General features: G+C 34.5%; 2 protein-coding genes and 1 pseudogene across 7 annotated transcripts; 2 read left to right on the top strand and 1 right to left on the bottom strand.

Moving 5' to 3' along the window:
* The first annotated feature begins 606 nt into the window (after positions 1-606).
* LOC118030541 (calcium-dependent protein kinase 28) lies at positions 607-8,023 on the top strand. Its single transcript, XM_035034684.2, has 12 exons — positions 607-1,197; positions 2,366-2,496; positions 2,703-2,744; positions 2,900-3,011; positions 3,103-3,181; positions 3,441-3,610; positions 5,199-5,325; positions 5,477-5,592; positions 5,675-5,782; positions 5,926-5,988; positions 6,716-6,889; positions 7,486-8,023. The coding sequence occupies exons 1-12, from the start codon at positions 811-813 to the stop codon at positions 7,648-7,650; spliced, it is 1,674 nt and encodes a 557-aa protein (XP_034890575.1). The 5' UTR covers positions 607-810; the 3' UTR covers positions 7,651-8,023.
* Positions 8,024-8,932: 909 nt separating this feature from the next.
* LOC118030560 (uncharacterized) lies at positions 8,933-10,419 on the bottom strand (annotated as a pseudogene).
* Positions 10,420-15,840: 5,421 nt separating this feature from the next.
* On the top strand, positions 15,841-24,273 carry LOC118030540 (DNA-(apurinic or apyrimidinic site) endonuclease 2). 6 transcript variants are annotated; one of them, XM_035034679.2, is made up of 11 exons: positions 15,841-16,074; positions 16,155-16,266; positions 16,360-16,554; positions 16,744-16,829; positions 17,030-17,145; positions 17,280-17,360; positions 17,780-17,980; positions 18,169-18,320; positions 18,460-19,178; positions 19,390-19,479; positions 23,970-24,273. In XM_035034679.2, the coding sequence occupies exons 1-10, from the start codon at positions 15,955-15,957 to the stop codon at positions 19,459-19,461; spliced, it is 1,854 nt and encodes a 617-aa protein (XP_034890570.1). In that variant the 5' UTR covers positions 15,841-15,954; the 3' UTR covers positions 19,462-19,479; positions 23,970-24,273. The 6 variants fall into 6 exon arrangements, with proteins under 6 accessions (XP_034890570.1, XP_034890571.1, XP_034890569.1 ...); XM_035034678.2 differs by lacking the exon at positions 23,970-24,273 and having other exon boundaries at positions 15,842-16,074; positions 19,390-19,690; XM_035034680.2 differs by lacking the exons at positions 17,780-17,980; positions 23,970-24,273 and having other exon boundaries at positions 19,390-19,690.
* Positions 24,274-24,623: the final 350 nt, after the last annotated feature.

Genomic DNA, 24,623 nt, shown 5'->3' with positions numbered 1-24,623 from the left:
GTCAAACCAGAGAACCAGAGAACCGTGTCATGAAAGTCTGATAACTAAAATAATTTTTTTTTTCATATTAACAAACTAAATTAAACAAAAAAAAAATTCATTAAAAGAAAAAACACATAGAAAGAAGAAAAAAAAAAACCATAAAGGCATAAAAAATAAAAAATAAATAACAAAAATAACAAAAAAATAAAAAAACCAAAACAGTTTAGAGTTTTATTATACATGATATATACAATGAAACAATATTAATATATAAAAGGCATGAGGAAAGCCCACGCCTTTAATATATATATATAATATATATATTATATATATATATATATATATATATATATATAAACAATTTTTATCTATACTCGAATATCATATTTTCTATACCTCATTCTCATTTGTCTATTTTATTCCATATGAGGAAACAAAACAGATACCACGTAACAAAACATCATATTCGTCTTGAAAACAAAACTAAAAAAAAAAAAATTATTATTATTATTATTATCTTCATCACGATTTCCGTCCGTAAAAATGGAAAAAAAAAAAAAAAGGTTTGCCTTCTCACTTTTATTATTTTGAGGAAGTATAAATAATAATAATAAAAATAATAAAAAGTCTCTTTTGATCAACAGCCCCCTCTCCTGTCGTCTCTTTCTTCCCTTCTTCATCTTACCCTCTCTTTCCTTTCTTCTTAAAAGTCACGCATTTTCATCTCTTATTTCCTAAACCCGCCATTTATTTTCGCATTTCTCATGATATCTCTCATTAAAGTCTCAAACTTTGCTGTTTGATTAGACTAAAATTGAATACAAAATCATGGGTGCTTGTTTTTCTACCATCAAAGTTAGTGGTTCTAACAGCAACAACAATACCAAGGCTAATCACAACAGAAAAGAACCCACAAAGCCACAAACGAGGACAACAAAAGCAGCAACAAGAAAAAAGCAAGAAGTTGTGCACCATCATCATCAGATTAATAAGAATGTTAACAACGAGGCACAAAAGAAGCTAAAAGTCAAAGAGAAGCAAAGTAGCAAGGCGATCCCTTGTGGGAAAAGAACAGATTTTGGTTATGATAAAGATTTTGATATCAGATATACAATTGGCAAATTGTTGGGTCATGGTCAATTTGGTTATACATATGTTGCTACTGATAAGGGTAATGGAGATCGAGTTGCTGTCAAGAGAATTGACAAAAATAAGGTATTGCTTGTTGTTTCTTTTATTATTTTGTGAACTGGGGTTATATTGTGGTTTTTGGAGGACAATAATTAAGGGTTTTTTTTTTTTTTTTTTTTTTGTGTGTGATTGTTGTTAATATTTATGTTGGTTTTATTGGTGCAGTTGAAGATTCTGAGAAGATCCTTAAAGGGGTTTTTGCCTTTTGTTATAGATAGGTTCTCATTTTGTTTATTTCTGTTTTGAATACTGACTCCTCTATACTTGAAGATCAAGGGTCTACCAGGTCCCAACCATCCCCTTCTGTTTCATAAATCCCCATTTTCTCTTATCTTTAGAGTGCTTCAGAAATCTTTTGCGTTTGAGAATTCTATTCCTTAATGATCGTTGACTTGTTGGATTACTTTTTTGCACATTAGGGATGTTATCATGTTGGGTGCTAGGACAAGCACTTTCTAGTGATACTCATTTAACCTGGTTCTTACTGGTTTGATGGGCTAAAGCTTGATCGAGTATCCGCATCCGTATGCAATTATTGCAAGTTTGGTTTTGGTGATTACATAGCATTATTTTGCTAACTATGAGCTTTGTTGCATTTATTGTTGCTAGTATTTATTTTTAAGCAATCGAGAATTATAGCATGATAATTAAAGGCCTTTCAGATGGTGAAATTTAGTTGGAGAGTACAGGTCTGAGAATTTGCATTACATTGTGAATCACTTGTTTTAGACTAGGCAGGGTTCTGTTCTCTCTCTCTCTCTCTCCCTCTCCCCCTCTCTCTCCCTATCGAAGAAAGCAGAAATGTATATTTTTATTCAAAAATAGGTAGATAGGAATGTTCTTACTACTACATATCCTAGCCCGTAATGTTGTTTTGTGTATGCCTTTCAAATGGAAAGCTACAATTGTGCTCTTTGGTAGCTTTGTTCCATTCAATCTTAATTTTTCCCTCTCAAATTACCAGGTGAGCGGTAATGTTTTGTTTTCTTCTTCAGTTCGGGTAAATGAAGTTTTAAGCCATTAGTGATTCAGGTTAGACTAACTATGTGACTACCAAAAGCTTGAAAGCTTTAAGATGGAATAAATATTACCATTTTCGTCTCTTAACAAAAAAACTTCCTTTATGTTTTTCTTTCAGTAAATGTTGACTACTTCTTGCTTATGTAAAATTATTATTTGGCTTTTCTGTTAGATGGTTCTTCCTATTGCTGTAGAGGATGTTAAACGAGAAGTCAGGATATTGCAAGAACTCACAGGCCACGAGAATGTAGTTCAGTTTCATAACGCATTTGAGGATGATTCTTATGTCTATATTGTTATGGAGTAAGTTTCATGTTCATGGGATCTGTCTGACAATACCATTCACATATTACTATGTTGCTCCTGTGATTGCATCTCCCATTTCTGCTTATTGTCCATCATATTTTTTCTCCTCGAATAGTTTTTTTTTTTAACTATCAAACTTCACTTGCAATGCTCTCTATTTTCTTTTACTAATCTTGTCCATGTTTTATATTGTCTTTTATCAGATTATGTGAAGGTGGAGAGTTGCTAGATCGGATATTAGCAAAGTAATAAATCTTTGTTTCTCTTCTGTGATAAGTTTTTTTTTTCCTGGTTAAATTTATGTGAAAATAATGCATTCGGTATATCTAAAAATGACCATTTTCAGCTGAAACATTTTTCAAACTGTTCACCTTACCACTGCTTTATTTTCTTGAATCAGGAAAGACAGTCGTTATACTGAGAAAGATGCAGCAGTAGTAGTGCGACAGATGCTAAAAGTTGCAGCAGAATGTCATTTGCATGGCTTGGTGCACCGTGACATGAAGCCTGAGGTATTACCAATTTTATCATATGGATAACAAGTATATCTTTTGTGCAGAATCATGCTTCTTGAGAATGGATCCTTTTGTTTTTTTCCTGTAGAATTTTCTTTTCAAGTCAACCAAGGAGGACTCGCCTCTTAAAGCCACAGATTTTGGTTTGTCAGACTTCATAAAACCAGGTGAGTCGTATTTTCATCATGCAGAGATCTGACTTATGCTTATATGCATGATATTTGCAAATATATTAAAGGAAGAAAAAAACTTGCCATGCTTTCTATGGAGAATTTTCATAATGTGGCTGAATCCAAAAGCCTTTATTATTTTTACTTGTACTCATGAGACCGCAATATCCTCTTGCCAACCTGTGGTTAGCATTTTTTCTAGCATTTGTTTTGAAACCCATAGATCATTTATATTATTTGATCTAATGAACTGCAGGCAGGAAGTTTCGAGATATTGTTGGCAGTGCCTACTACGTTGCACCTGAAGTATTAAAACGCAATTCTGGACCTGAATCAGATGTCTGGAGTATTGGTGTGATTACATACATTTTGCTATGTGGGAGGCGTCCATTTTGGGATAAGACTGAGGATGGTATATTTAAGGAGGTGTGATACAATTTTAACTTTGGATGTGGCTTTTTTCATTTCTGATTCCTGCTTGTCTCTGGTATAAGTCATTGCAATTGGACACTCAATGGATTTAGTAGAGCCTTTAGTTTCTGTTATAGTCACTTTTAATGTTGCTTACAGTCAATACTTGATATTGAAATGGATTTGGTATATAGTTGTGTGGAATGGCGCAAAAGGATCCATATATCCAAACCCAACTAGTGGAGATAGAGGCATGGTTGTTGTTGTTATTTGTTGCTGCTTACATGTCAATAACCTTCCTTCCACAACACTGTACTTACTTTTCCTTGAACTCTCTGTAATTACTTTTAATCATAGTCAGTTTGTTTTCCAAACATAAAGCTGCCAAACTATCCCATCCTCCACTTTGCTTGGTCATCACAGTTCTTCAAACAACTGTATTCTTTTCCTAATGGGTTCTAACCATAGTTTTGAAACCCGACCCGGTCATTGACCCGGTCGACCCTCCGGGTCACGGGTCAGATGGGTTGACCCGGGTCAAACCCGGGTCAACCCAAAAAAACCTAAAAAAAAAAAAAAAGGTAGTGTGTATCTTTCTCTGCAAATTAAACACAGTTTATTGCTCAATTTGAGATCCTCCTTCTGCAAATTAAACACCCCAAAACAATTAGGAAATCAATGAATTGGATTGAATCCTTACAGTAGAGATACATAAAAAAAAAAAGGTGAGAACAAATCAAGTACCTTGGCTTTCTTAGACTCAGCAAGAATACAAGAAACAAAAGAGACGAGGGAGAGGGAGAGGGAGACGATGATGGAGAAAATTAGCAGGAACCCATATTGGTGTCTAGCCATGGTGGAGAAATAGTGTGTATCTTTCTTGGAAAAAGGGTTGGTATAAAAGAAGAAGAATAATAATAAGAGGATTGGATGCTTTGAGCTTACTCAAGGAATAGAAAGAGAGAGTGGCGTTCTCTTGATACTGTTGGTCCTCCTCCTTGTCATCATCTTTCCTTTGAAGTAGTTGAAGCCTTCTTTCATTGCTTTGAAGGAGAGTTACCATTCCTAAATGTATCTAGCTGTTTTGGAATATATATATATTCTCGCTAACCTTTCCTTCATAATTTGCTCATCTGCTCTTCTTCTCGACAGATTCTTGAAATTAATTAGGTCTTCTTCTCAGTTCTTTACTCTGCAATTCACTCGTGATTCGTCTCTCTGCTCTTGTCGTTTTGGCTTTTTAATTGTAAAGGCCAAAACGACGTCGTTTCAGGCAGGAGAATATAAAAAAATAATAGAGCCAGGTCTGGCCGGGTCCCGGGTCCCGGGTCGACCCTCCGGGCCGACCGGGTCTGGCCGGGCCAATTCCCAGCCTGTTTTTTCCTTAGACCCGGCCCGGCCACAGGCCCGGGTCGGCCGGGTCCCGGGTCGACCCGCCGGGCCGGGCCGGGTTTTAAAACACTGGTTCTAACTATACCTTTTTTCTGCATACAGGCCACTTTTTGGCTCCCACTTAATTCAATCACCATGCATGGATATGTTTCTCTTTTGCATTGTTAAATATTATTTCATCCTTCGAAATTCTAATATTTAGTGTATGCAGGTTTTAAGAAACAAGCCTGATTTTCTCCGTAAACCATGGCCAACCATTAGCACTAGTGCAAAAGATTTTGTGCAGAAGTTACTGGTGAAGGATCCTCGTGCAAGACTTACTGCTGCTCAAGCTCTATGTAAGTGTCATATTAGTTTTCCATTGAAGAAATAAATGCCTGATTGTTATGATCTATTAGAATTGGGTGCACGTGTTGTTTGGTTCTTAAAGCAATTTTTCCTTTTTTTTCTTGCTTAAAGAGTAAAGTTCATGGTTTTCAACTTGTCCAGCACACCCATGGGTCAGAGAAGGAGGAAATGCATCTGAGATCCCTATTGACATATCTGTCCTGAGTAACATGCGACAATTTGTGAAGTACAGTCGTTTGAAGCAGTTTGCTCTAAGGGTAAAACAATCTTTCTTTTGGTAGGATTGCTCCAAGGGAAAAGATGGATGCTTTCATTTTATGAATGGTTGATATTTTGCAGGCATTGGCAAGCACGATTGATGAAGAGGAACTAGCTGATCTTAAGGATCAATTTGATGCCATTGATGTGGATAAAAATGGTGCTATTAGTCTTGAAGAAATGAGACAGGTAGTCTCTTTTTATCAAACTGTTATGTGTTTTTCTTGCAAGAAACCTAAAATATTTCATTCTGTGCATTCCATTCTCTATGAGATGCATTTCCATGTATCTGTTTTCTGTATTTTGTTGTAATGATGATGGTTTCATTGCAGGCCCTTGCTAAAGATCTTCCTTGGAAGTTGAAAGAATCACTTGTCTTAGAAATTGTTCAAGCGGTAAGCATGAATCTTGTTTCCTCTGAATATTTACGGAACTCCAAAGAAAAAAGATGGAATTGAGCCTTGAATTTGTTGATGGAAGCCTTCTTATTTTCCTGATAGTTGTCATTTCTATGTTTTCTGATGTATGAAATTAGCAACACAACTTGCATTTTTCTTTTCAGTGACCAACTTTTTTTCTTTTAATGAACAAAATACTTTTGGCTTTTAAGAGAGGAGTGTGAAATGCTCCTCCACCTTGGTAACCACTGGCTCCCTGCCTGGCTAGAATCTCATGCCACCAGGACTAGTTATAATGTTCTTTAAGTACTTATGATGAGCATTTTCTTCTAGTGGCCATTGTTTCTTATGTTCTCCCTATCTAGTTTTGTTTTTCGTGTTAATTAATACGACTCTGCTTTTAATGAAGGATCCACAATGGTTTTTAGATATTCTTATTTTATAGTACAACGCATTAAATATAGCTATTTGTTTTATTTAAATCGTTTCCTTAGAGATTTTTTAAGATTTCTTTGGTGCTTATACATGAAGCACCTGTTTTGTTTTGGGGTGGCTTTGGTGTTGTATTGAAAAACTGTACTTCCTTCCTCTATTGCATGTCACTTTACTCAATTTTCTTTTTTCTCTCTTCAATCCCCTCTCTTGCCCACCCAAAAATCTTTTTTTGTTCCATCAGTTTTGCTTGTTTTGGAACTTGATGGAGCTATTTACATGTTTGATGCAGATTGACAGTAACACTGATGGACTTGTAGATTTCACCGAGTTCATTGCAGCTGCTTTGCATGTCCATCAATTGGAGGAACACAACTCTGAGAAGTGGCAGCTGCGGTCGCAGGCTGCTTTTGAGAAATTTGATATTGATAGAGATGGATATATAACTCCAGAAGAACTTAGAATGGTATTGATATTCTTTGCGTTGAGTACCCTGCCATGTTATAACTCTTCTTCATGCGAAACTGAAAAAGGAAATGCATAAAAATATTCACATGGTAGCTGAGTTAAGGCTTTTATACTTCATGTTTATTTTAAGTGATTGTTCTTGCTTAACTTGTTAAGCTCATTAAGGGTTCCATTGTGCATGTTTTGAAAACTTTCACTGTAGTTTCATTTACAAAATTAACTCAAATACTTGCCTATAAGAACTTTCTAGCTTTGAAGTAGTTTCATTTAGTTTTGGCTCTGAATTTATTTGGTGGTAGCTCCTAGATAATGCTTGATGTTAGTTTATGTATTCATACTTTTCTTCTGATTGTTGTATTTCAATCTCTGTCATGTGCTTGACATGCTACATTGAAGCCTCTTTGTTCATGTATATGACTAACATTTCACCTCTAGGAAATCCCAGATCATATAGAAGCTCCTAGTTCACTTTGTGCTTGCTTAAGGACAAGGGTCGGTTTGTGGTGACTAGCATAGCTTTTGTGTTTCAACTTTCTATTTAAAAATAGATATCAGCACAGATGCTCAAGTTGGTTTTTCTTTATTGCCTTGCAGCACTCAGGCTTGAGAGGTTCTGTTGACCCACTTCTTGAGGAGGCTGACATTGACAAGGATGGTAGAATAAGCCTTTCAGAATTCCGTAGACTTCTAAGAACTGCTAGCATGAGTTCGCAAAATGTGTCAGGCCCATCTGGCCACCGGAATTCAAAAAAACTATAGATAAGAATTGCACTTTTAAAGATTGAGACTAGCGAGGAAGCTAGAGAAGTGGAGCTCCTTTTGTGGAAGCTGACCTTCTAGGTTACACTACGCCAATTTCCCAATAACCATCCTACCAGGCTCACCGCTTTCTGAAACTCAAGTCTTTAATGGTAGAATTCCTTGTATAACTTGTGTTTATTAAACGATGCAGTGCAATGAACATAGAGGTGTGGTTACAGAGTTGGAGCTTGGAGGATGGCTCAATGCACGTTATACTAGTTTACATTCTTTTGTGAGTGTGGGGGATCTCCTTGCTGGTGCCCTTCAAATTGTAATGTGTAATGCAACTAACGTATCAGTGAAAGGTTGATGCTTTGAAATTTAGTGTGTATTCGTCTCCTGTTATTGATAGTTCTCCTTTCAATGATTCCATTGTCTTGGATTTTGTACTCATCTCATTTGGTAATTGGTGCATGTCCCTGTTGATTGGAACAACAGTGCTTGCTTGAAGTTGAGAGTGCTTATTGAAAGTTTGATAGAAGGGGTGCCTTTTTTAAGCACGTGACGTTACCACATGTTAATTGTAGTTGCGAGACACAAGATGAGCAGTCCAGTTTCGACCCCCCCCCCCCCCCCCCCAGAGTGTAGGTGGATATTAAAACAGGACTCTCTTTTAGCAGAGATTGAATAAAGCTACGCACGATACATCTTGCAGGTGTATGGTCTCATGGTTAAAGTATTTCCACTATGCTTCCTCGTGCGAAGTGGAGTTTCCAGGATTTGAGCTCTTGATTATTAATTACGTTGAAGGGATAATGATATCCATATAGCCAAAGGTTTTAAGTTGTTCGGTGAAGTATAATATATATTGTCATCTCATTTATTAGGCTATGATAGCGTCATCCCTGAAGTTCGTTGTTCATAGAATTAGTAGTTGGCGGAAACTTGCTGTGAATAGGTAGAGTAATTGTTTCACACTCTGGACTCTCCTTGAGTAAGCACTGAAGAGCTTTTGAATGTTAAAACCTTAAGATAGGTCATGCAAGAAGGTTCACCAAGTGCAGGTTACTACAGGAGCCAATGAAAAGGCAAGGCCCAGGATCCGTGGGACTTCGATATCCCAAGGACAAGGGATGTCATTCTGCCCTCGCTAGATGGAATGACAACGGCTGGGTAGCATATGCAATGCAACGATTGTTTGTGTTGCTCGTGCTGTTGCAGGCAAGGGAGGGGTCGTCATTCCATTTGAAATGATTTGCAACAATCCACGCACCTAGATACATACTGCCTGGATGATAAATTGCAGAGGAAATGGCTTTAACAATATCGCCATACTCAAGTAATTCTAACAACAATCCATTAGAGTTGTGTTTTACCGAGGCATTTTTCATTGCCATTGTAAAAGCCAACAAGACTGATTAATTTCAAATGTGATTGGCTTTGATGCTGCTTTAAAAGGAAGTTTACAAAAGAAGGGAGTGTTAACAACCAGACTGGTTGACCGATTAAAGTATCAGGCATTTTGCGGTGATGATTTACAGAGTTTTCTCCACCTATATGAACTGCTCTTGTATTGATCAGCAGACAGCTAAAAAGAAACTAGCAGAAAAATCTGAAGCTTTATGCGAGTTGGTCAAGAACCAGAAAAGTTGACTCAGTAGAACGGAGTTGGGCACCCTCTTCCATGTGTCCTGTTGCCGCAGACAACCAGGTGGTTACTCCTTGGTTCTACTATAACCTTAAAATGTGCTTCGTCCACAATGAAGCTGTTCGAAATGATCTCATGCTTGTCAGGCTAAGGCTTCATATTAAGGACATTATTATATGAGGGTCATGCGAAACACACGCCATCGTTACAGTCCGTACTTGGAAAGTGTCAAGAGGCTCAAAAAACTGGAAACCTCAGTATTTAGGTTTTAGGACATCTCCCGTACTATTAGAGGAGCTGCCTTGAAGAACTTGAGATGATGAGTACGTACATGAGGAGCTACCATTTTTAATATTTCTTTCCTCCCTTTGACACTAATTGCCTTCACTTTCTCCAGTCGGTATATCCTGCACAAATCTTTCAAGTCAAGTTTTGTGTCTCCATTTGCCAAGTATTTGTGCCCCATTGTGGAGGAACAGGCATTTTTTAAGTTCATCACATCTTTCTTTATTGTTTCCTCTTTGATGATCTGCTAACTTGCTTCTGGAATCCTGTTTGCTTGAAAATGGGAACCAGAAGAATAAATGTTGAAACAAGGACTGGCAATGGCACCAGGATTCTGATTTCCGAGGAAGACAAATGGCTGCAATGAGGGATGAATGTGAATCGGTCCTGGAGGAACAGGAACGGGAACCGGGTGTGAATAAGGTGGAGGCATTACAACAGTAGGATCAACAGCAGCCCATGGGAACATAGGCCTTGCCTTTTGACGATACTGGGCATTTAAATTTTCAATTTCAGCTTTCAAAGATGCCCTTTCTTCTCTGACCTCATTCTTTTCCTGCACTAACTGCTTAAGATATATTTGCATCAAGCCTGCATTAGCTCCTTCTTCTTGGCATCAACTACAGGAGCAATCACGAAAGCATAAAGCATGGTGACCACAGGGAACGAACACAAAGAGCCAACCACCTCACATGATTCTCCTGAGAGTGTTGCACACTGGACCTTTAGTCTGTCCACTTTGGATGTTAGATCCTTCAGCACTTGAATTACGTCTGTCAAAACAGTTGCCTCGTCATTCTTTGGCCTATCAGGGTCTGCATGCAAATGGAAGTAACAAGTAACTAGTTAAAAATCAAGCACTTTCACGTTCTATGCGAGAAAGAAGTGCATATTTATAGCTCATGAACAGTGAAATTAAATCTGTCACAAAGGCAACCAGCTTATGGAGGTGGATGCATCAACAAGCTAACAGCCTAACACACGGAAGTGAGAATTCAAATACTCAATATATATATATATATATCCATTAGCAAAAATATTCAATTGGCAGCATAAAAGGAGATCATTCCTGTGTGAAGGAAGGCACTACTAACCAGGAATAACAGCACATTATTACATAGTAAAGCAATTCAAGAAACTGCTCATAAAGATTATCCCTCAATTTTTCCCTGTCAGCCCTCTGAACTTCTCTTGCGACAGCTAGTGGATCTTTCACTTCCATTTCTTGCCGCTGCCTACCAAAAAGAAAAAGTGATACCCCATAAAACAAAACCTCAGAGGAGAAAAAAAAAAAAACACTTTAATCAAATATGCACTGCAACATCAACAACTTGCAAAGCCAATTCAAACTCATTAAGTTTCAACCACAATAAGAAAAAGTCATGCTAAATTACTGTAAAAGAAATTAACTTTAAACAGATACATAGTTCAGAAAAAACCTCAAATAGAAACAAGCTTTAACCAAAACTAAAAACTGAATCACATCAACAAATCGAGTCAGTCCCGTTAATCCTAAATTTGATTACATAAAAAAAATATTCATAGTAAAAAAATTGACATATCCTCATCCTTCAAGGTCAAAATTCCTGCTCCTTCACCTTACAATGATATCTAGAGTAATACTCAAATTGCACTCTAAAATCACTCCATATCCCACATCCTGCCTCCTTGACTGTATAGTCTCTCACCAAAACTATGCTCTATTTATTTAGGAATGATTTTTTTTTTGTTTGGTTCGGTTTTTTTTAAAAAAAAAAAACCAAATCAACTTAAAAAAAAAAAAACGGAAACCGGTTCAAACCAGTTTGGCTCGATTTTTTTTGTTTGACTTGATTTTTTTTGTTTGACTTGGTTTTAGCTCAGTTTGGCTCGGTTTTTTTTTATTTGGGTTCAGTTCAATTTTTTTGATTTTAGACTTATAAAACTAAAACCGAACCGAATTGGTTAGTTTTTTCAAAATTTTAATCGGTTTTTTTTCACAATTAAGTTTTTTCGGTTATTTTTTCTATGGTTTTTTCAATTTATTCAGTTTTTGAGTTTTTTTACTCATCTCTAGCTCCATTTGATAGTACTGGGTGCCATAATCGTCCATAAATCCTCTAGTACTTTTATCCAAGTTATATTACTCTTCGCCTTTCGGATCCATGTACCCATGATTTTTGTATCTGGCTCCCCCAAAAAGAGTTCACAAGTCATCTCATTCATACTCTTTACAATTCATACCAAGGTAACCACATTGTTCGTGGATGTCGTAGCTACTATGTTGCATGGGCTAATACATTAGACATGTTCTTGATCACTACTCTTGTTATCCATGCAAAAACTACAACATCAGGGTAGGGTAGAGGTATTATTTTTATTTTTATTTTTTGATTTATGTGGATGTCCGGGCTAGCTTGCGCGCACCACGACTAATTCCACGGCTCCATTTGATAGTACTGGGTGCCATAATCGTCCATAAATCCTCTAGTACTTTTATCCAAGTTATATTACTCTTCGCCTTTCGGATCCATGTACCCATGATTTTTGTATCTGGCTCCCCCAAAAAGAGTTCACAAGTCATCTCATTCATACTCTTTACAATTCATACCAAGGTAACCACATTGTTCGTGGATGTCGTAGCTACTATGTTGCATGGGCTAATACATTAGACATGTTCTTGATCACTACTCTTGTTATCCATGCAAAAACTACAACATCAGGGTAGGGTAGAGGTATTATTTTTATTTTTATTTTTTGATTTATGTGGATGTCCGGGCTAGCTTGCGCGCACCACGACTAATTCCACGGCTCACTGAACATCCTGCAAACCCAGTAAGCATGTAAGGCACCGCGGGGGTAACAGGCGTGTACGGTGAGGTTTGAACTCAGGATGTAGAGGAAGGGAATAAGTTCCTTCAACCGCTGGGCCAAGACCTCAAGTGCAGGGTAGAGGTATTATTGCAAGTACTATAGGTGGGGATAGATTCTCATGCTCATTTCTATTTGATATCTTAGATCGTAGCACTCCCCTCTGTAATAACGCATAATCATCCCAAAATCCTGACGACTCTCCTTGTCTAGACTGTGATGACTCTACTGGCACATAAGAAACAATATCGATTAAAGGATCATCTTCTCGATCCCTACCCATATCCATATTTTGATTTCCTCTCTTCACTGAAGTCTGATTAGCCCTGGCTCCGTACCTAGTGCGTATCATCCACAAGTAACATCCTCAATTGTTTTAATCAATCACACATCAACATTTCATCATACATTTTTTTTAAAAAAAAAGGTCAAATTCTTTTTTCTTCTAAAAATCCATCAAAGTTTCCCTATATTATCTATACCTAGTTATTGAATATACTTTAAATTTCTTATTAACACCATCGTAATCACATAGTTCAACCATTAAGGACTATACCATTCTCAACTTTTCACAAAACCAATATTTGAATTCTAGAAACAAAACATACACATTAAATCTTACAAATATACATAGCAATAATGATATAATCTAACCATACTAACTTCAATTCATAGAAACTCATATAAAATAAGTTCTTGCCTAATTTAAACTTCTAATAATAAAATTTAAGATTAAGCATTACAAAACATAAAGATTACTTTCAAAATAAGACTTCAAAATGATACATGGACAATTCTTAACATTACATATTATTTTCATACATTAAAAGATATGATATAATCCTATAATGCACAGGATTGATACATACATGAAATCAAATTAAAAAAAAAAGTTACAAATAATCCATACAATATTTTTTTTAACCCTCAAAACATATAAAAAAAACATGGTATATACATAAATCACTATTTTGAATCGATTCCTATGGTCCTAATGAACCACCTTGCCATATCACAAACATTCATGTCATCAATAATTGATGCCATTAGCCAAAATTTCCGGGCATGAACCCTAATCACTAATAAACTAATTTCTTCGTCCGAAACCGGGCACTAACCCTACTACTAAGTAACTACTTTCTCTACTCAAAACTAGGTAATAGTCCTGCTACTGGGTAACTAATTCTTCTGGCCAAAATCGAGCACTGGTTTTGCTAATGAGTGACCAGTTCCTCCATCCAAATCAGACACTAACCCTACAATAGGGTTATTAATTCCTTCATCTAAAATCGAGTACTAGTCTTGCTACCCGGTTACTAGATTCTTCACATTTCATAAACAAAACTTTCAAAAATATATATGATATTTAAGGAAATTATAGTTATATAATTTAATTAAGTTAATAAATGAACTTCTAGTTGCCTAGCACCAACATATTGTTGGTGTTGTCCTGCTTTCTAAGCATCTCATGTATAATAAAAGATACAAATTCTTTCAAAATCAAATTTCCATCACTAATTAAATTCCAAAATCACTTAAATTCATATATATAAACTTTCTAATTTTGCCATCAATTATTCCTCAAATTACAATCTATTGTTCATTTAATTCATCCACACAACTAAAGAAATACTTTTTCTTTCTAATTTTCATCAACTTTATGCGGATAATCATAGTACATTACCCATGCAAATTTTTTAATTCTTTTTACACATGAATACATTCAAACATAATTTACCAATCAAATGAATCAAAATCTTATTCCCTAATTTTTGAATCCATGAGAAAATACAAAAGAAGTCAAGTTTTTTCTTCACTTTTCTTTCCCTCCCTCAACTTCTCCAAAACCCTACCTTTCCAAACTTTCAATCCTTGATTAAGTGTTTGAAATCTACTACTTAACCTTGATACCCCTTCCTTAAGTCTTACTCTCAGGCTCTTTAAAAAATTAAGAATTTTTTTTTTAAAAAAAAAAACTCCCCCTCTCTTGTATGGTGGTTTGGCAATCTTGGCTTTCTTTGGAAGCCAAATTGCTATTTATATGGCTCCATATTCCTTTATTTACAATATTACCCCAATGCCTTGTTTGGTATTTTCTATTTAATTGGGTATTCTTTCTCGACCCAATATTAAATCTATTTTTGTAAATAAAAGTTTTCAAACTCTTAATACCTTATCCCAATTTATTTAACATCCCTCTATGCTATTTTGTTTTTAAAAATCTCAAAAATCCTAGTCAAGGTTTACATTCACCTTAATTCTTTTAATTATAATTTTTTATTTTAGATCTTTTTATGTAATTAATTTTTTTTTTATTTCATCATTTTGCATTTTTTTTTAATTAAGAATTGGGCTTCACGGTTTTTCCATTTATAATGCTTCTAGTCTAATAATATAGGTTACATGTTTGAAAAGTTAATGCAAGTCGATATACTTTTATTTTGGCTCATTTTATTTTTTGATTCATCATTTAATATTATTTTAAAAAATATTGGTTGTAGTTTTTTTTTTTAATTTCTTTTCTATCAAGTTATCCCAATCTTATGACCTAGGTCATAAGTTTTGCTGGTTGACTCACCTCTTATTACTTAGGTTACATGTTTATCATATTAACTCTAGTTGACTTAGACCGATTTTTTTTTATCATTTTCTATCCAATTTCATACTTTCAAAGGTTTGTTTTAAGCTATCATGGTCTTTTACTCTTCTCTGTTTGTTTGTTTTTTTGTTTAAAAGAATTATTTATCTACTATCATTATCTATTTTTTTTATCATTTAATTAAAAAAAAAAACCAACCTTTTAAACCCATTGAAAACTATAACTTGAGTCATTTGTTTTTTCTATTTCTTTTGAATGCACTTGTGCCACGTAAACTTTGTTTTTTCCTTACTTTTTTAATTCTAATTTTGATAATAATTGATTTTTTTTAATATTTTTTTAATATATTTAAATTAATATCTTTCCTCTATAATTATTAATATGTCTTTACATATATGAACTTTTTTTTAAAAAAAATAAAAATTTATTTATTTTTAAATAATATTTTTAATATGTGCAGTTTTACATGAATTTTTTTTATTTAATCAAATTTATATATGTGCTTATTTCTATTATCGTTTAATTGAATAAAAAAAAATTTTAAAAAAAAAATTCAATAAACATAACCACATAAATATTTAATGTTATGAAATCAAATATCTTGATCTATGTCTATTTCTTGATTTTAAAAATTTTATATGTAGTATTATTTATGAAATTTTTTATTAATTTATTTACACAATAATTATCAAATTACTTAATTAGATGCTTGTATAATTATTTTTATTTACATTTATAATTTTATTTTTAAAAAAAAAAAAAACAAGTTAAAAAAGCCACCCGCCGCGAACGTGAGAAATGGAACGTTTATAATTTGAAAAGGTAAAAAATACCTTGTCGCTAGGTACGCAACCGACTTGTAGTTTGGCTATTTTCTCTCCATTCACCCGCAACCTTAAAAACACCACAAAAAAGCCAACAAACACCAGCTCCTTTATCAATGGGGAACCCAATAAAGATAGTATCTTACAACGTTAATGGCCTAAGACAACGAGTCTCGCAATTTGGGTCTCTCTCAAACCTCCTGAACACTTTCGATGCAGACATCATTTGCTTTCAGGTATACAAAATCCCACGAACTCTCATTTTCTTTTATTTTTTGGTCTTCACAATCTTGATCGATGCAAATTTAACATACAGGAAACAAAATTAAGAAGACAAGAATTATCATCTGATTTAGTAATAGCTGATGGGTATGAATCTTTTTTTTCTTGCACGCGAACTAACGATAAAGGCCGTACTGGATACTCTGGTAAGGTGTTTGATGAGTTGCTTAAATGAAATACAAATTAAAGTTGTCTAAAAACGTCTGCCTTTTTGGTGATGATTTTTTCCCTCTTTGTAGGGGTTGCAACATTTTGTCGTGTAAAGTCTGCATTTTCGAGTAGTGAAGTGGCATTGCCGGTTGCGGCAGAGGAGGGTTTTACTGGGTTCATTGACCGGTGTAAAAGAAAAGAAGGGCTTGAGGAGTTTGAGAAAGATGAGCTTGTTAAGGTTGATAGTGAGGGACGGTGTGTCGTTACTGATCATAATCATTTTGGTGCGTTTAATGTAAATAAAAATAAAAATTGCATCTGTTATGTGTTGGTTGGTAATTTGGTTGACAGCTTTGGTTTTATCGAATTTTTTGGTGGAATTAGTCTAAGGTAGCTTTTAAATTTTTGGTAAAGTTCCGATTTTGATGTGGAGTTTGTGATGGAATTGATATTGATTATTTTGTCTTCTACAGTACTTTTTAACATATATGGGCCTAGAGCAGTCCATGATGATACAGAGAGAATTGAGTTTAAGATGAAGTTTTTTAAGATATTACAGGTATTAACTTCGCTTCTTTTCATTGTTACTGGTGATTATGCATGATGTGGCTTGATGGATTTTATAGTTTACATTTGTTTTGCCTTTCAGTTTTTCCATGTTAAAGTTGAATTATTTGATGTTGGTAGTGTTTAATAGTTTATCCCTGATGAATGAAGAGTTCTGTGTGCTTTGATTGATTTTGGTAATCTCTGTTGTAGAAAAGATGGGAGAATCTTCTGCATGAGGGAAGGAGGGTATTCGTTGTTGGTGATCTCAATATTGCACCTACTGCTATGGATAGGTGTGATGCAGATCCAGATTTTGAGAAGAATGAGTAAGCTATGAGCTAATTTTTAAGCAGTGCTTGTCTATTATGCTATGACTATTTGGAGTAGTCAGTTAAATAAGTACACAAAACTTTACCAGTCAAGGCAAGCACTGAATAAGTTTCTATTCACTTATCTGTAGATTCAGAAGATGGTTCAGGTCTATGTTAATGCTGTCAGGTGGCCTCTTTGTTGATGTTTTCCGAGCAAAACATCCTGACAGGTTACAAAATTTTCACTTGATTTTCAATTTGCAAAGTTTTAAGTCTGGATTTGGATGTTGAGTTATATTTGGACATCAAAAAGAGAGTTGAAGTTCTTATATAAAATTGTACCTTTCACTGTCCTTGTTTACTGACCTCTTCATAATAGAGTCTTGCATCAACTCTTTTCCCCCTTTCTGTGATTGACAATAATCCTTCATATCCTTGCACATATAAATTTGCATGTCGCTACTCAGTTTTGTTTCCTTTGTGGGGTATCCTTTGATTCATTAAAGTTTCCATTGATTAGTATCTTTCAAAGTGTTTTTTTTTTTTTTTAATCCTTGCATCATGATGATGCCATTCTATGATCTCTTCTTTTTCTTTGGGAGTAAGTTGGTATTGAATCCTAGTTCTTCCACCTTGAATTGTCCTACAGAAGAGAAGCGTACACATGCTGGTCATCAAGTACAGGTGCTGAACAATTTAATTTTGGGAGTAGGATTGACCATATTCTGTGTGCTGGACCATGCTTGCATCAAGAGCATGACTTGCAAGGCCATAACTTCTTATCCTGCCATGTCAAGGAATGTGACATATTGACACAGTATAAACGCTGGAAACCTGGAGACACAACTAGGTATCATTGGATCCAGCTATATTCTTGAATGTAGCAATGCCATGAAACCTCTCAGTTTTCTTTGTTGTTTCAACCTGTATGTGCTTGTGTTTCTATCCTTGTTTGCTTGTTCAAGTGTATATGGATGAATCTGTCTGCATGTCTGTGCAAACTGCGAAGACCATGAGTTTCTCTACTTGCCTAAACAGGTGGAAGGGAGGGTGGGGCATCAAATTGGAAGGTTCAGATCACGCTCCTGTTTATATGAGTTTGGAAGAAATCTGTGATATTCCCAGACATAGCACTCCACCTTTATCTGCTAGATATCTGCCCATGATTCATGGTGTCCAGCAAACTCTTGGTGTGACAATTTTGTTCTTGATGATAATTCGTATTACTTTTTTTTTTGTTCATTTTAAGAAATCTGCTGCCTCTTTTTTTTTTTTTTTTTTTGTGTGTGTAAGCCCATGTAGTAATTTCAAGTTCTTAACCTTGTGCAGTGACCTTGTTTATGAAAAGGCAGGCTGCTAAACAAATTCAATCCTCCAGGATATCGAGTTCATTTTCAGATGGAGATGCTACCATAAAGGTATGCAGTGAAAGCATGAAAAGATCATTTAATGAATGCAGTGAATCTTGCCCATCTACAAGTCCGTCATGTTCTTTGACTGAAGAGTTTGATAGTGCCATTTCCAAAAGAGAAGAGAATTCCAAGGATTTGACTGATGAGAATCAGGGCTGTCCTGACACTACAATGATACTGCAAAGTCAGCATACTAAGCTTGTGCCTGCTGAGGGAACCAAGAAAAAGCCACGAAAAAGTCGGTGCTCCCAGCTCTCCCTCAAATCTTTTTTCCAGAAAAGTCCAAACCTTAGCACTGGTGCTGGGAACTCTTCTACTAATGCTTCGCCTAGTCAGGCAGAACCAAACACTAGCAGTTACTCGAATGGTTCTCATGCACCGGGTGATAAAAGCAGCAGTCCCAGGCATTGCCAACTGAATCCAAGTGCAGGATCTATGTATCAAGATAAGGGAAATGATTGCTCGCTTGAGAGAGAGAGAAATAATGTTGCCTTGTTGGAATGGCAGAGGATACAGCAGCTCATGCGGAATAGTATTCCAGTTTGCAAGGGTCATAAGGAACCCTGTGTTGCTCGGATAGTAAAGAAACCAGGTCCTACTTTTGGCCACAGATTTTTTGTTTGCTCACGAGCTGAGGTATTCGCTCTAAACCTTCAAATCCAGCTAATAAATGATACTTGTACATCTAACTATGCTTTTGGAACATTATAACTTAAAATCATATAGGAGGTAGAAAATGAAGCTATTCTTGTAAATGACCTATCTTCAGTACTGTCTGCAGATTTTGGCGGATAATATTTGAACTCTGCTGATGATCCTTTGCTTTTTTTTTTTTTGGGTCTTGTAGGGACCTGTATCCAATCCTGAAGCAAATTGTGGCTACTTCAAATGGGCTTCTTCAAAATCCCAGCGCAAATGACCGCTTGTGGTTTATAATGTAAATAACTTTTTTTGGCATTTCTTGTGAAATTTCCGATCCTGATTCGTATTTTTGTAGCGTCCTTCATTCAATCAAAGCAGATGAACTAGCGGAGGATGTTCTGCATGGGCTGGTTGTGTCGTGTGAAATTGTTGCCCTTTTATTCTGTTGGATGCTATCTGGCAGCTGCATATAATGAATAGGATGATAAAAAGAGCACTTTCTGATACACAGACGACGTCTTTAAGCATTAGATAATTTAGATTATTAATCCAGCCCATCTGCTTATGACAATATCCCCATTATGAGAGGAAGAAAGCAGCTAGTAGTTAAAGTGAAAACTTGGAGCTTCTTGAGCCTTGGATTATTTATGCAAACAAATGCAAAATTCCCCATTTCTATCCTCCAGCTAATGACTAAATAGCTTAGTGAACGTACTGGTCCTGTTGTAGATGCCTTGTCTAAGCCCCGTTTGGTACTGGGCTAGAATTTTTAAAAAATTTATTATTTTTTTAATATTTTGAATTGTTTTAATGTGTTAATGTTTTAAAATTAAAAATATATATTTTTTTATTTTATTGATACCAAGTTATCCATATTTTACCAAGCATAGGCACCCAAGCAATTATTCACAACCTAATTAATTCAAAACAACCTCAAGCATGTCTAATAGAACAATCTTTTTTTGTTTCTCTTTCCTTTCAAACAATTTATTTTTACCACCATTCATCCAAAAGTTTTAACAATACTAGGAGAGAAGGAAGCATTTATTATTTACCATCCACATTAGTTACATAAAACGCCATATAATTATTACAATCCAAAAGGGAACATAAGAATTTAATTTAAAATACAACAAAATCGAGTTTCACAAAATGAAGCATTACCTAACCAAAATATACTAATTAGCTAAAATAAAATAATGGTTAATGTGCCAGCAAAATGTGAGGGTTCTGCATAAAAACAAGAAAAATACCCTTGTTATGAGAACATATTTTAAATATAAACTTAACTTATACCAAGTTTCAATATAATAATACATCATTATGTTTTAACCTCATTTCAAGCAAATCACACGCATATACATACACAATATATATATATAGGAGTTAATGGGTTAGCTAGATAGAGAAGGGGAATTGTTTGGATCTGCTTCTTAATCTGTTTGACTAGGTTGGTATGGAGGTCGGACCAAGGAATGTGGTTTGTTTTTAACCTATTATGTAAAGGTTTGGCTGGACGACTAATATTAGGGTAGTAATTTAGAACATAATTAAGGCTGCCTAAAAACTTTTGTAATTGGGTTTTTTCGGTGATCTTATCAGGAAATTTGTTTGTAAAGGTAAGAAACCTCTCTATTAGTGTTACAGTGCCTTGGCAAATATATATATATATATATATATATATATATATATATATATAAAAGGCGCTTTTCCCACAATTTAGTTTACTCTTAATTGATTAATCATAAAATCTATCCGCCTATACTTGATCATCACCACTTATAAGAACAATTTAACCCTTTACTTGCCATTTTCATATTTCTGTATTTACATTCCTAATTTTGAGGACAACTAATGAATCTTCCACCCTTAATCTCTAGCTTCTTGATTTTTCAGACGATTAAGTTAATTCATCCAGTCTTTAGCTTTTCAAATGCAAAGACAACTAAGTAATATTTTTCTTGCTCTTAATCTTTGATTTCACGGAAGATTAAGTTAATTATCTAACCCTTAGTTTTCTGAATACATAAACAACTAATTTTTTCCATGCTCTTTATCTCCGACTTCATGGAAGATTAAGTTAATTATCTATCCTTTAGTTTTTCAAATACACATGCAATTAAATTTCATTTTCCATGCCCTTTTATCTCGGACTTCATGGAAAATTAAGATAATTATCTAGCCCTTAGTTTTTTGAGTATATAGAAAATTAAGTTATACTTTCCATGTCCTTAATCGTTAACTTCACGGGAGATTAAGTTAATTATCTAGCTCTTAGTTTTTCGAGTACATGGACAACTGAATTATAATTTTCATGCCCTTAATCTCTAACTTTACGAGAGATGAAGTTAATTATCTAACCCTTAGTTTTCCGAGTACACGTACAACTAAGTTATATTTTTCATGCCCTTAATCTCCAACTTCAATGAGGATCAAGTTAATTATCTAACCTTTAGTTTTTCGAGTACACAAACAACTAAATTATATTTTGCATGCCCTTAATCTCCAACTTCATGGCAAATCAAGTTAATTATCTAACCCTTATATTTCTGAGTACACAAAACAACTAAGTTATATTTTTCATGCCTTTAATCTCTAACTTCACAGGTCATCAAGTTAATTATATATTTCAATTCTCCTTCTTTCCACAATTAACAATTTAAGAAAATCAATTCAATAATAGAATTTAACAGTTTAAAGGTGATAAAAACTACTTGTTACTCTTGGTGATCGAGCTACTTTCGCTAAAGTCCCAATTATGGATGTTTCTCCTAACATTTAATAGAAGATATTAATGTTTATCAAACCAATAATGTTTTCCTTTATCACGATGTATAATTCAAGTTTAATATTATATATATTTTCTTTCTTTATATAAACATTCCAATAATATCTTCAACATATTTTATGTGATTTCCATTTATAACCCTAACTTTTGATTTATTATTCAATCTTTTATCCTATTTACCATTCCTCATATAACAAAATTTATTTCCTTTCCAAGGCTTTACATATCAATAACAACAACTTTAGCATAATTTGTTCTTGTTCATAAATACATATAATTATTCTTCTATAACAATTACACAATATAAACACCTTAAATGTAACATTTTTCATGGCATATTTCCCTACAATTTCATAGTTTTACTTTCTTTCATTTATGTGTTATAGCATTCACACTCATTTCAATAATTTATACAAAAAAAAAAAAACTCCCTTACACCCTTCACTCTATCCTTCCATAAAAACCACACCTCCATTTCCTAACATTCTTCTCTTCTATGGCCGACCACTTAAGTTATTTCTTCCTTCTCCAACACATTTTTTTTTCTTTCAATAATACACTCTAAACTCAATAGCACAAGAAACCTAATTAATTTGCACAAGGTCAATATTACTATAAACCCTAACTTCCTCACACATTAGGAAATTCTAAGTGGTATGCCAAGAATATAATTAACTATGAAATTGTTGCTTAAAAACAGTATTGGACACAATTCAAGGGTCATTGCATTGCCCGGCTTACTATTCACCTTCTTCTTCCTTAAACTCCCACTTTCTCTTAATGAAATCCTTTTTGTTTTCTAAACTCCCTTGCTCTCTCTTTTCTTTATTGTTTCTTAAATAATCCTAGCTAAAATCACCCATCCTTACCCATTTTCAAGTTTTTTCGTTGCATTTTTTCTTTCTCTTCTTCCTCTCTTTTTCTCTCTTGGACGGTGGCCTTTGCTAGAATAAAAAGGCCGATCATCTTTTTTTATATCCAATGACCACAATACCCCTACTTTAATTTAACATGCAAGTCCAATTATTCTTTCTAGGGCTGAGCATTTCCAGTTCGGTCCGGTTTTAAACCAAAATAAACAACCAAACCGAAATTATTTTTTTTTTAATTTTTTGAACCGAATCGAACCGAAAACCATTTCAAACCGATTAATTTCGGTTCAGTTCGGTTCGGTTCAGTTTTTTTCCCTTCCAAACCGGTTCAAACCCCATGGTCCTCGCTGCTTTTCCTATAACCTTGACCGCAACAACGTCCAACAGTGAGATGTAGAGAAGGGAGAGGGTGGGGGGGCATATCTTCAAAAGTAGAAACTTTTTGTTTCTCCACTGGAATCAAGCTCGAGCTTTGAGTATTAAGTGTAATACAGGGGAAATATTTAAGCTACTCCATAGGAGAGTTACAAAGCAGACTTATTAGTATGTATTGGATAGGGTTAGACAAAGGCTTACGGGGTGGAAAGCGAAAGATCTGTCCTTGGCTGGGAGAGCTACTTTAGTGCAGTCAGTAGTGTAAACTATTCCTTTGTATACGATGCAAATTACGAAAATCCCTGTATCTATTTGTGAGGCTTTGGATCGTTGTAACAGACGATTCATGGAATCAAGTTTGTTAATCGGACAGAGAAGGGAGAGGGCGGGGGGGGGGAGACAGAGAAGGGAGAGGGTTGGGGGGGGGCCGGCGGCTAGGGTTAGGAAATGTTTGTATTTATACTGTTTTTTTTTTTTAAAGTGCTGGTTGATTGAACCGGTTCGGTTCGGTTCGGTTCAATCGGTTTCAAACTTTAGAAACCGAACCGGAATTTTTTTGTGATTTTTTAATCGGTTAATTCGGGTTTTTTTTTCAGTTTTTTTTTCCGGTTTTCTCGGTTTATCGGTTTTTTTGCTCACCCCTAATTCTTTCCCGAATCTTTATATATTACTGTACCTCTAATCTACATATTATATTTTACATCCTTAATATTTTATCTTTCCTTTAATATTTTTTATTATCAATTTCAGGTATAATTTTCCACACAAATTTCCTTCCAATGTAAGAGTTTCCAACTAGATTTTCCATTCGTACATAAATATCTCAACTATTTAATCATAAATGTATCTTGAAAGTAAAAAGAATCCTTTTGCATTAATATTTAATGTAAACTTTAACCCTTCTTATTATTAATTTTTATTACTATAAATAACTCGAGGTTTACAATCACTGCCCATTAGTATTGGTAAACATTAAGGAAATCCAATGTTAAATAGGCATGAGCATCAACAACACATTTGGTTTATAAAAAAATGCATGTTATTTAACTTATAAGTGATTGCCAAACACCGTAACTATGCAAACATATTTCTATCTATCATGTCTTGAATCATTTTTATAGTAAGGGATAACAATTTTATTTAAATCCGATACAAATTTATTTGATCTGAAAGTTTTTATAGATAGTTATATGTAATGAATAAAATGTAAATATTTGGATAAAATTTTTGCTATTTATTATATATATAGACACTTACATCTAATGATGGAGCCATGAATTTTTTCTGTCCTGGACTACAATATAAATAAACATAAATTATTTTTTAAAATCAATCATAAACTTGTATATATAAATTTATCAAGTTAATAATAAAGTTTCAATTCAAATACATAATACAAAATAT

The sequence above is a fragment of the Populus alba genome, chromosome 7, assembly GCF_005239225.2.
Source record: "Populus alba chromosome 7, ASM523922v2, whole genome shotgun sequence".
Classification (NCBI taxonomy): Eukaryota; Viridiplantae; Streptophyta; class Magnoliopsida; order Malpighiales; family Salicaceae; genus Populus; species Populus alba.
Note: the sequence above shows the minus strand (reverse complement) of the source record. Positions and strands in the feature narration are given on the sequence as shown.

Bases quoted from the DNA above. Each gene is read 5' to 3' on its own strand.
- LOC118030540 (XM_035034679.2), top strand. From the start codon at position 15,955: ATGGGGAACCCAATAAAGATAGTATCTTACAACGTTAATGGCCTAAGA. The intron at 17,361-17,779 runs GTTACAAAATTT...ATTGTCCTACAG, and splicing joins CGAGCAAAACATCCTGACAG to AAGAGAAGCGTACACATGCT. The intron at 17,981-18,168 runs GTATCATTGGAT...TTGCCTAAACAG, and splicing joins AAACCTGGAGACACAACTAG to GTGGAAGGGAGGGTGGGGCA.
- LOC118030541 (XM_035034684.2), top strand. From the start codon at position 811: ATGGGTGCTTGTTTTTCTACCATCAAAGTTAGTGGTTCTAACAGCAAC. The intron at 5,989-6,715 runs GTAAGCATGAAT...TGTTTGATGCAG, and splicing joins TCTTAGAAATTGTTCAAGCG to ATTGACAGTAACACTGATGG. The intron at 6,890-7,485 runs GTATTGATATTC...ATTGCCTTGCAG, and splicing joins CTCCAGAAGAACTTAGAATG to CACTCAGGCTTGAGAGGTTC.